The following is a 12,243-nucleotide window of genomic DNA, read 5'->3' on the forward strand; positions in this document are numbered from 1 at the left end:
TATTGCTATAATGAATGATCCACTGATACAATGGAATACTATCTGGCAATAAAAAAGAAGTAGGCTCTTGATAAACAACAATCTAGAGAATGAAAGAAACCAGACAATAATATCGAATGATTCCATTTATATAAAACTCAAGAAAACGCAAACGATAAAGAGAAAAAGCAGAACAGTGGTTGCGAGGTGATGGGGGTGAAGTGGGCAGAGACAAAAGGAGGTATTACCAAGGGGCAGGAGGAAACTTTTGAAGAGGATGGATATCTATCTTGTCTTGATGATGATGGTTTCACAAGTCAAAATTTATCAAATTGTACATTTAAGTATGTAAAACTTACTGTAAGCCAATTACATCACAGTAAAGATATTTAAAAAGCCCTCCTCTCCAAAAAATTTCCTTTAAATTAGGATCAAATGCAAATGCCAGTTCTAGCAAGCACAGACTGCTGAGAAGTGTTAGGATAACTATACCACTTGCCTAAAACTCTGGGAACAGCATTACCCTTCCCATCTTTTCCTTATGAACTTCAGGCTACAGGATGGAATAAATATAGCGCCAGAGAAAAACCAAGATTCTGGGTCTTTTGTAATCATTACAGAAGAGGAGTTGCTTAAGGTTCCAGGCACTCCTTTGAGTGTCCTGTGTACACACACAGACCACTAGGTCTCCATGAAAATCTGCATTTTCCTTCCCTCGAAAATTCCCTCTAAATTACATGTAGGTAGACATTTTTACAATCTTCCTTGTAGTTAGGTGGGGCACATGGCTATTCTCAGCAACATATGTAATTTTAAATTTTCTAGTATCTACATCAAAAATTAAAATGAAACAGGTAAAGTTAATATGTTATCCTATTTAATGCAATATATCCAAAGTATTATCATTGCACTTTACAATATAAAAGTTATTAATAAGATATTTAACATTGGTTTTTGTACTAAGTCTTCAAAATTTGGTATGTATTTTGTATTTATAGCACATCTCAATTCAGACTAGTAACATTTGAATTGCTCAGTAGCCCCCTGGTGGCTCTTGGCTACGATATTAGACAGCCAGCTCTAGTCAACTGCTTGATATTTGTTTCCCCCCTCATAACCAGTTCGTAATTTCTTTTATGGTTGGCTCAAAAAGCATACAGCACTTCTCTAGCCAAAGCCACAGCTGCTCACTCATGGTTCATGTTTGACCATAAAGGAAAGGGGATGTGGAGAAACTAAAAGAAATTATTCTCTTCCTAAAAAAAAAAAAAATCTGTATTGGGTCAATCACTTCCCTCTCTCCCCCATTTTAACTTCAATGCATTTGGAAGATGTTTTAATTTTTCCATTACTATACTTAAATTTTTAAGATCCATGAAGGTTGTAGTGAAAACTGAAGTTAGAATCTCTTTCTTTAATTTGACTTTAAAGCCACCCAAATGAACATTATAATGGTTTTTAGTACTCAATCCTATATATACTTCCACAAAAATACAGCAATTTTTTTGCTTATTTATTGCATTTTATAAAACCTGATAATGTGACAAGAATGTGAAATTACAGATCAATTTCTTTCATAAACAGATAGAAACAAAACCTAAACCAATCCAGTATTGTATATGAGGAATAATAGTGACTTATTTCAGGAAATTTGTTAGATTTAAAAATTAAAACAAATCAATGTACTCTAATAACAGAATAAAAATTACACATGATTATTTCAGTAATTACAGAGACATTATCTGTTGAAATTCAATTTTCCATTCAGTACAAAAACTTATAGGCACATTAGGAGAAGAGAACTTCCTCAATATGATCTCATGCATTGACAAAAAATAAATAAATCTCCATTAAATACCACGCTTGATGGTAAAATGCTGAAAGACACCCACCACCTGTCATGAGATCTGAAATTACTTAATCGAGGATGTTCACTGTCACCACTGGATGATTCTAGCCCTGCGTAAATGTTCAAAAGAAAAGGAGTGAGAAGCAGAAAATAGGTCAGGAAGGAGACTGAGGTGCAGATGAGCCTCAAAGGGTACTGCTCCGAGGTGGGTGGGGACAGCAGCATGTTTAAGCGCTTGGGCGACGCAAGGTCATCGGGACTACACAGTTGCAAGGATTAAAATATGGACAAAGAGTGGTAGGAAAGTAGTATTTAGTGAAGGTGTAGATGGGAAAGCCATGGTTTGTGACATTAAAAAAGGAGACCGTGCCGGCCTCATAGTCTAAGAAAACCCCAACGCGGCGAGGAGGCACTGTCATGGAGAGGAGCAGGGAACTGGAAGGGTCCTCATAGGCTCTATACTCGTGTTTATGATGTAACCCTATCACCCAGTACCCACTCTGAGGTTGATATCTGGAGTAAACATTCCGAGTGCTTGCAGACTGGTTGAAAGAGAATGGAGGGCCCACTGCATTACTGCACACCCCCAGGATCCAGTCAGTCTTCTTGGCCACATCTACCTCCCAGTAATGTTTTCCTGAGGAGAAGTGCTGAGAGCCCAGGATACCACAGTCATAATGCTCTTCCAGATGAGACCCGGACAGCTTGGAGCCTACAAATCTCACCTGTCTCCGGTTTTTAGACAGGACAAGATTTAAATTAGCTGTTTGTGGATTCAGAGTCACGTCCACTGTGGGAAAAGGTACAACATCAGCAGATGAGGATGGGTGCATGGATCTTATGACACTGAGAAGAGGAAACACAGGAAGCGGGTGGGAGGAATTGGAACTATGTGATGGGAAGATGGGTAGAATTATCACCACATCTTACCTGAGAGTGTGTGGGGATCTGTTGGGGGTGGGGAGGGGGAAGCATGTGAAAAAGGATCACAACACGTTAGCTTAAAAGGCCATCGTTTCTACTCACCCCAGTAGCTTTGGACATCCGTCAGCCCTGTAATGATAAACAGTCAATCTAACTGTAGAGAATCAACAGTCTCCGGTCTGATGTTTCTCCCGTTACCTGACTGAGGGAGTGTGGCAGGGAATTCTGAGGATGTATGTATGCTGGCCATTTCACTCCCCCTTATATATGAACTGCATCTTCTTCACACATTATGTCCCTCCCTCTCTGACCTTTTCTTCACCACTATTCTCAAATACCAACTCTACCCTCTATTCCAGTTATTTCTTACTACGATAATAACCTCACATCCAAAATCTGTTCCTTCAGTCTCCTCACCTCTGAACACTCGCAGCATCTTTTTCAGATCTGGAGCTCGAAACACACTCTTCAGCTTGGTAGGGAGAGATTGTGGCCTCTTCAGGGTCCAGAACTCACTCCTAGAGAACAGACGTTATGAATCTCTTACACTGCTGACCTTGGGCTCCTCCAACACTGCTGTCTTACATCTCCCAGATTCATGGGTGAACTTCAACACTCTTCCCTGAAGAAAATCGGCAGCATTCTGCGAAGAGCCCCCACTCTGAAGCCAGAAGACCTAACCAGAAACTAGCTTCTCACCATCTGTGTAAACTTTGATCAAAGATTTAACCCCTCAAAGCCTCATTTTTTGTTATTGTTTCTGTAAAATGCAGTAATTTTCTCTTCTCTACATATATCTTAGAGGTTGTATAGAATGAAATAAAATAATGGCTGGGAAATACTTTGCTGCCTCAAAAAACAATACAAAACAAAACAAAAAACCCAAAACTATTTAAAATGTCAGTGCCATCTTAGAGGGTGTACGAGGGGCTGGAGATGTCTGTGCTGACAGGCAGAACACCGAGAACCTGTTGGTGGGACTTTGGGAGCATCAAGCGAATGCCTCCTCTCTCAAGAGTCTTTGAGTTTAGGCCTTAGAGTCTCCCAGAGGCCTAAAGAGAAGTCTTCGGAGCAACATCTTAGGATTCAGTGTTGGGAATATTTTACCAGTTGGAGAAAGGAGATGCCCTCACCTCCAAACTGACAGTGCAGACTTCAGAAGGGACAATAGGGTCCATATTTCATGTGTCTGTGAGGAGCTCTAAGGTACCTGGTGTGGGGGCAACATTAGATGTCACCTTCATGGGTGAGATTCTAGAGTATGTGATAGAGAGGAGACCCTGTTTTGATCCAGGGCCAAAACCACTCTTCTCAAGACCTCAGGTCTTTATTTTTATTGGAACTGAGAAAAATGGAAATGTGAGGAGAACTAGGTAGCAAAGCATGGACTGTTCCAAAGCCAAGGTAGAAAAGGAAATTTACAGCAGATGTCTCAAGAGATGATTCCAGGACGTTGGGAAACAAGGCAGATGAGAAATTTCCCTCTGATCAAATACATGGGCAAAGAAAAGCCCTGCCTGTTTTGAGGCAGCTAAAAACTACTGGTCTCAGGGCTGAAAGCAGGTAAAGAGGAAAAGTAGTTCTATCACAGGGTATTAGGGGAGTCAATGATACTGCAACCCTTTATTCTTAAGGACACTGCTGCCTCCAGTTTGTGACCTCCCATCACCCAAATTCTCTTATCATAAAAACCAGGCCATTCCCTTTACTTTTGGAAACCCCAAAATTCTTATGATGAGCAACTTAAGACACCACAGTCCTAAATCTTCCCTACCCTGTGATTTTTTTCCCTCTCCCACTGACCACAATATAACCCTATGGGTATAGGAATCTTTTGTCAGTCCAAAGGAACCATCTCATGTTCTGCACATACCTTTCTGTGACATCACTCACATCCTAGGGAGGAAAGAAATAGGTTAAATCAAGGAGTAATAGACTGTGCCCTCTAATACAGCCTCATCCATGTTCCTCATCCCATCCCTACAACCCAGTGACATGACGGGAATAAAGATGGTCCCAATATGGAGTCCACAGAATAAAGATAAGAACTCAGAGCAGACAGTTCCTAGTCCCCATGTAGGGATGTTAGGAAATGATTCAATTCATTCATTAGAACCTTTATTTTTACAACTCTTTGTGTGTGTGTGTATAATGTTATATATGTACATCATCTATTATTTACTAGGCATTGTGCCTGGATCTAGAGAATCTCACATGATTAAGTCATAATTTCTGTCCTCGAAATGCTTACATTCTGGTGGTTGAGGACACAGTGGTCTTAAATGTGACTGTTTCCCAAACCTCACCTCCTCTAATCCTCTACTCTCCCATTGCTAACTTCATCTATTTTTCTTGATTTCAACACACACACGTTAAAGATCCTCAAATCTGTACTTCTGCTCAGATCTTTTTTATATACCTCAGCAAATGAGCCACGGGCACCACAAGCTCAAGACGTTTAAAAGAAAACTTACTTTTCCTGCAAACATTAGGTCTGCTCTTATCTTCCATCTTCCTCAATGATACCAGCATCCACACAGTCAGCAAATTAAGACAAAGTACTGTCCTAAAAACGACCTGATATTCACGCTGATGTCCCACTTAGACCATTTCATACCCTTAACTTCTTTTACCCACGTGCTCTTTACCACCATCCCTGCCACTTCCTGCTCTATTTGAATAGAATTGCCTCATGGTCTATTTGGTCTCTCTAACTTCTGCTCTATACTCCTCAATGAATGAAGAAAAGGCTGATGGTTTGATCTATATAACATAGAATAACTATTTTTTTCTGTATTGGGGCTATTTGTGGTTCAGAAACACTCAAACTGGCTCAAATATGAAAGTGATAGAGCAGGTGGATGTGTCAACTTACACCAAGTATTTGGGATTGTATCAATTTTATGGCATGGTTGTACTGAGGAACTCGAATGACCCAATAAGCATGCCACCGCATGGCTATTTCTCCTATGTTAGCTTTATTCTCAGAGTTCACATTTTGCAACTTCAAAGATGCAGGCTTATATCCAGTTATTAAATCTTAATGGGCAACAATGTCAAACAGGTATGGAAAAGAGAAGGAAAATTCACTGAGATAACATTCAAGTTAAAAATGTCCATTGGGCAGTCATACTAATGGGTGTGAGAGTCAAGACAGGTGTCTAGACTATTAATATAAATAGATGATCCCTTTGCACTTATGGAATAATGGTTAGTTTGAGGAGTCGGTGGAGGGGCTAGAACAAGGGGGGGGGGAAACATTAAGAGTAACCCAACATCAAAGAAGACAAAAAGGTCAAGAAGAATAAAATGAAGATGTGAAACCAGAAGCAGTAAATGAGGAAAAGCTCCAACAGGTATGAGGTAACTGCCCCTAGACCCCAGTACTAGGGCCCAAGAGTAAGCAAAGAAATGATTATTCCAGCAGCAAAGGGAGAGCAAGAGGAAAGCAAGAAGGCAAAGAAGGAAATACAGAACAGCCTGAAAGTTCCAGAATGCCACAAGGTACCTTCTGTCTCAAGTTCATGTCACAGTATTCACTCTACGTAAAAAACAGCTTCACAGATTTCAACTTCTACCATCAAAGTTTAAGCTCCTCCATCAAATCCCTCCAGATTTGATGCCTTGCTGTCATGTCCAGCATGAGGAGGGTTGTGGGGAGTGAGGAGGGCAGCGCTAGTTTAAGAAAAGACAGTAGCCATGAATAGAGTTTTAAGTGCGAGGGCCAAGGGACTGGCAGCCTCAAGGTCTAGTCTGTGGTGCCTAATTGGGCCTAAGCATAAGCTTTTATTAGTTAGGTGGGGAAGCAAAGGAGATAAAGCTTGTCAATCTCAAGATCTGTGAATTCCATACACTATAATAGAAAACTGATTCAAGCCAATCACCCTTGCCTGCAGACAACAGAACCTTAAGTTTCAGGATGTTTGTACTTCCCCAAGGGACAAAACCTATATACATATGAATACATGGAGAGCACATCATTGAATCTCTTCCCTTGCAGGTTTTGGGAAGGAATGCAGCCACAGAGGCAGAGGCTTTTTTTTTTGGCCTGGGGAAGGTGGGGGGCTGTGCCCACCTCTATGAACCCTGTGGGTTCTCCTGTTGGTCCCCACTTGACTGCACCTGACTTGAGTTGTCCCCACCATGGGGAATCTTACTCATCATTGGCTGACCAGCCATCTTTTTCAGGCCAAACAGGGAGACATAAGGTGCAAACACAAAGGTGTAGCAACGTCCCTGAAAGGATTCGTCTCACAGACTCTCCTTTCTTTGGGGGCAAATACAAGGAAACAGACGGTTAGGCTGCTGCGTGGCCACACCTTGCACTCTCCCAACGTATACACTCACACACAGACTGAAGTCTAGCCTTCTTTTTGTCTTAAATGACCAGATCAAACTTATGTTACATGTTAAATGATTCTGCCCTAGAGAAGACAGTGAAAGCAAAGAAGGGCTGGTGATTACAGAATCTCTAAGTACTTGAGCTTGGTATATGTTTGCCCATGACTAAGCTGGGTGTAAGTACCTGACAAATCCCAACACAGCATCAAGACAAGTGCCTAATGGCGGGGCAGCGAGGTGGCTCAGTTGGTTAGAGCGCGAGCTCTCAACAACAAGGTTGCCAGTTCAATTCCCGTATGGGATGGTGGGCTGCGGCCCCTGCAACTAAAGATTGAAAACGGTGACTGGACTAAGCTGCGCCCTCCACAACTAGATTGAAGGACAACGACTTGGAGTTGATGGGTCCTGGAGAAACACACTGTTCCCCAATATTCCCCAATAGAATTTGTAAAAAATAAAATAAAACAAAACAAACAAACAAAGAAAAAAAACAAGTGATTCTCAACAGTGAGGAGGTGAGAGATGTTGCCCCCCAAGGGACATGTGGCAGTGTCTGGAGAGATTTTTGGCTGTCACAGCTGGGGGTGGGTGCTACTGGCATCCAGTGGGTAGAGGTCAGGGATGCTGCTAAACATCCTACAATGTGCAGGGTAGCCCCTCACAGCACAGAATTTTCTAGCCCACAATGTCAATAATGCCAAAATTGATTAATGCCATTATACAACATCACTGGATACAACAGATCTTCTCCGCAGTATCAAATGAACTTGTGGACCACTGTTTAATAAAAGTGAGACATCCCCTTAGCATTTGTACTTTTAATTACCTATGCTTTATCCATGACTTCTGCACAGCTTAATAGGGAAGAAGCACTATAGGGTTGAATTTTGTTCTTGACCCTACAGAATATAGTTTCATGTCAGAGAGGTAAGAAAGTTAGCATCTTTTTGGCCTGACTCCCAGATCGGGGGCTCCTTCGTGAGTCTTACCTGCAGCAATTCCATTGTGGACCCCTGACACCGACGCTCCAGATCTGAGATGAGCTCTCTCAGTGCCTGGCTCTGGTGGACCAGCTCATCCTCAGCCTCTTCTATAATACTCAGCCCCTTCCTCTGTTCTTCCTCCAACTTTTTCAGTTGCCGCTGCTCCTCTTTGTCCAGGATGCTTCTCAACTGATTAAACTCTGTCTGGATCCTGTGTCTCTCAGGTTCCATTTGACTCTTCAGGGACATGGGGAGAGAAAGAGGCTACTAGTCTACTGATCTGAGGGCCTCCTCTCTAAGAGATGGTGAGTCAGGCTCAGCTCTGCTTCTACAGAACCTGCTCTTCCTTCTATTCTCCCTCCCACTCTTCTCAGAACCTTAGCCCCAGGCAGCCTTATCTAGGCCTCCTAGATATAGACTTGGATTCCTGGGTGAGGTTTAGATTTCAAGCTGTCTCCCCATCCAATTTTGAGTATTGAGATAGGAAAGACTGGCCATGACTAATCTGCCTTTCTAAGTTTCAGAGCTTGAAACTGTAGAACAAAGTCCAGAATCAAGAATTAGGTGCTGCCAATGGCCATGGTTCCTCTCCTATATGATTGTCTTAAAAAACCTGGGTTCTCTTTTGATATGTTCATTTGCTAACTCTCCTTCTCTCTTCCCACTGCACCAAGAACAATACCCTTGTTTGGAAGGGCTGCAGTGAAGGAAGAGGCAAAGGAAAGCTCTTCTAGCCAAGCTGGGAACAGACAGGACCAGATCTCCTTGCCCTTGACTACCATGCCCAGATTCCTGTCCCAGGACACATTTAGTAATCTCTTTTACCTTCCAGTGTGTCCTCTTCTCTGTGATAACAGCTTTTAGTTTTTCAGCTTCCTGCTGCTCTTGCCTCAACCTCTTCAGAGACTCTTGGAACTTCTCCTGGAAGAAACACATCGAGTCAACCAGGATCCACTGTTAAATTGTTTCAGTGCCCAGACATGGAATGAATGGGATAGAGATTATGCTGACATCAGAAGAAGACTGTGCTGCCCTGGGATGAAAAATAGAGAAGGCCAAAGTACCTTTTATAACCAGAGGATGGAAACCAATGCGAACAGGCTGATTCTCTTTCCTCCTGGGGAAAGAACCTGACCATGAAATACTTTAAGTCCTTTACTCTCATTGCCAACATTTCCCCCACACTCAATCCATCCAGACCCCTATTTGCCCCCAGCAGCATCCTCTGCTCAAGAGCTGAACTTGAGCAATAAGAAAGAGGCAATGTTTCTACTTTTGGCCAAGGTGGCATTTTCTAGGTTCATTCCTTTAGTTACACGGGAGGACTAGATGATGAAGTTAATATTTCCTGCCAAGAACTCTGTTCTTCCCTGCTTTCCTTCCGTGTGGGCTCCCACCTGGTATTCCTGGGCAACCTCCTCCATGAGAAACGTGTGGTGACCACGGTGCTCCTGAGACCGCTCACAAAGCCAGCAAATGAGCTTCCCATCCTCCTTACAGAAGAGCTGCAGCTTCTCTCTATGGTGCGCACAAAGAATCACCGTTAGCTGTTTCCCTGAGCCCAACACCACCTCCCTGAGCCTCTCCGCTATGTTGGCCAGGTGCCGATTAGGCCGTAGGTTCCTGAGCTGGTAGCTGGTCTGGCACACAGGACAGCTGCTTTCCCCTTCTTGGCCGATCACCGATTCCTGGCTATTCTCCGTAATGCAGGCTTGGCAGAAGCTGTGGCCACAGTCTATGCTCAGGGGTTCTGTCAGGAGTTCCAGGCAGATGGGGCAGGTGACCTCATCCTGTATGTCTACCAGTAATGTTGAAGTCATTGCAGCCATTCTCCTTGCTGCTGCCTGCCCAGGTCTGGCTTCCTGCTTCCTGCTTACAGGATCCTGGGTAGATGGGCAAACAAAAAAGGGTCAGAATAAGAAAATGAGGGAGGGGAAAAGGTATGCTGACTACCCTGGACAAAGAGGTCAGACACCTAGGGTACCAAGAGCTTCTCATTCTACCTTCAAACATATTCATTACCCCAGCTAATATTAGATATCAATTTGCACTCTCATTAGAGCAAAGATTATGATTTCCTTTCACTCCTACTGGATGGAGAGACAACTTGAGGACGTGGAGAGGAGTGTTTGTGCGAGCCACCATCTACTTGACCTCTTCTCAGCCCACCAAAACACCCCCTCAATATTAAAAGCATCAAAACATATTGCTGCCTCAGGATTTTTGCACTTGCTGTTACTGCTGCAAGGAAGACCCTTCACCCTAATATCTGCATGACTCTGATTTCATTCAACATGTTTCCTTATCAGAAGATTCTCCTTACATGTTCCCTTATCAGAAGAGTCTGCTCTGTTGAGCCTAGCTAAGGCTCAGCCACCCATACAATCACTCTCCATATACTTACCTCCTGGTTTTTTCTTCTTATCACCACCTAATATGTACCTTTAATTGTCCTCCCATCAGAATATAAGCTCCACGGGTTCAGAGACTTTGTTTTTGTTCATTGTCATATCTCCAGACCTGTAACAGTACCGGCCCCACAGGTCCACAACTTTTGATGAATAAAAACTTAGAACCTCCTCATCCTTCCATAGATAATTAGACCTTTCTCATGAGCTTTTCCACCTCTCTTTGCCATCACTCTGGCATTGCTCTCCATTACCTAATCTCCAAGATTAGATGTCATTTATTGTGAGGACACTTCTACTTTCTAAAGGCTCTGTTTCACACAGAACTCTTACATTCCTCATGTCACGGAAAAAACCCAAAAAAACAACTATGACCACAATACCGTGAGGTAATGTTGTTACAGCTAACACAATTGTGATTTAGAAATAGATTCCACTGCTTTCTTTATCCCTCAGAGGAAAACTCTGAATAAATAAGAGTATTTTTGGCTCTTTGATAAATAGAGAAATTAAGTAACTTTATAAAAAGCACACATCTTCTAAGTTGTAGAGTTGGCATAACCTAACATGCCCAGAGTTGTGGTTCAACTCACAACTCATAATTTGACCTCATAATTTTAACCAGTCAAGTGGTAAAGGTAGTAAAAGTTAGCCACAGACGCATGCTTTAGGATTGTGGAAATGGGAAAGTTCCCATTTGATGAAGAAATTTCACAACAACCTGTCATAAACGTTGACAGGACCTTTAGGGGGCTCATGTGTGAGGGAGAAAGAGGGTAGGTGGGGAAGCCAGGGCCACACAGGTTCTATTGATAGGATAGTCCACAAAGACCTGAGGAAGAGGTATGCAGGTTGGGTGGCTGGGACAAAGATGTCTTATAGCATTTGTAGGAAGTATTTTGGAATCACTGATGGGAGAAAAGTGTAAAAATAGAGGGAAGGGAGGAATAAAGTATCAATATATGCCACAATGTGGATGAACTTGGAAAACATTAGGCTAAGTGAATGAGGCCAGACACAAAAGCCCACATAATACATGATTCAATTTACATGAAATATCTGGAATAGGCAAATCTATACACATAGAAAGGATTAGTGGTTGTTGGGGGCTGGTGGGAAAGTGAATGGGAAGTGATTGCTAACGGGCTGGGGTTTCTTTAGGGGTGATGAAAATATTCTGGAATTAGATAGTGGTACTGGTTGAAAAGCTTTGTGATTATACCAAAAAAATGTAATTGTATATACTGTTAAAGGATGAATTTTATGGTATTTGAATTATAGCTCAATAAAAAAACAATTGTATGAGAGGGAAAAAAGAAGACGGGGAGGCTATCTTGCAACTTCTAGTTCAGAGTCCTCCCAACCCCACAGCTTTTACACCAGGCATGCTATGGGAAAGGATCTAAGAGTCAGTCAAGCATAGGGCTATTCTTGGCGTGGAGAGATAATGATGAATGAAACAAATACTTTATGAAGAGGGAAGGCATTTAAAGTCCTTGCAGGGGACAAATCCATTTTTGAAGACATAGACAAAGACTCCTTATTAATGCAGATAAGCATATGTGCATGAGGTTATTCATTTTAAAGAATAGCGGAAGGCAGAAAAATAATCATAGATACCAATTTGTGATCACCTTTTATGTGCTAGGCAATGGCTGGACTCTTTATAGGAATTATATAATCTAGTCCCACAATAATTCTATCAGGGAAGTTTAAGAACACCTATTTTATGAATTTGAAAAGTCAATTTCTTAAGAAG

At 42.2% G+C, this 12,243-nt stretch overlaps 1 protein-coding gene across 2 annotated transcripts; it reads right to left on the reverse strand.

Moving 5' to 3' along the window:
* Positions 1 to 1,944: 1,944 nt before the first annotated feature.
* Positions 1,945 to 9,920, reverse strand: TRIM6 (tripartite motif containing 6). 2 transcript variants are annotated; one of them, XM_033120757.1, is made up of 7 exons: positions 9,474 to 9,920; positions 8,902 to 8,997; positions 8,083 to 8,313; positions 4,626 to 4,648; positions 3,170 to 3,270; positions 2,855 to 2,881; positions 1,945 to 2,618 (listed from the first exon to the last, which is right to left on the reverse strand). In XM_033120757.1, the coding sequence occupies exons 1-7, from the start codon at positions 9,903 to 9,905 to the stop codon at positions 2,056 to 2,058; spliced, it is 1,473 nt and encodes a 490-aa protein (XP_032976648.1). In that variant the 5' UTR covers positions 9,906 to 9,920; the 3' UTR covers positions 1,945 to 2,055. The 2 variants fall into 2 exon arrangements, with proteins under 2 accessions (XP_032976648.1, XP_032976647.1); XM_033120756.1 differs by having other exon boundaries at positions 8,083 to 8,274; positions 8,881 to 8,997; positions 9,474 to 9,896.
* Between the last annotated feature and the right edge of the window lie 2,323 nt (positions 9,921 to 12,243).

This window comes from Rhinolophus ferrumequinum, chromosome 11 (assembly GCF_004115265.2).
Source record: "Rhinolophus ferrumequinum isolate MPI-CBG mRhiFer1 chromosome 11, mRhiFer1_v1.p, whole genome shotgun sequence".
Classification (NCBI taxonomy): domain Eukaryota; kingdom Metazoa; phylum Chordata; class Mammalia; order Chiroptera; family Rhinolophidae; genus Rhinolophus; species Rhinolophus ferrumequinum.

Excerpts from the sequence above, each read along its gene's own strand:
- TRIM6 (XM_033120757.1), bottom strand. The coding sequence starts at position 9,905 with ATGGCTGCAATGACTTCAACATTACTGGTAGACATACAGGATGAGGTC. Across the intron at positions 3,271-4,625 it reads GTGAGTGATGTCACAGAAAG|GAGTGAGTTCTGGACCCTGA; the intron begins GTATGTGCAGAA and ends TCTGTTCTCTAG. Across the intron at positions 2,619-2,854 it reads GGATGTCCAAAGCTACTGGG|TGGACGTGACTCTGAATCCA; the intron begins GTGAGTAGAAAC and ends CTTTTCCCACAG.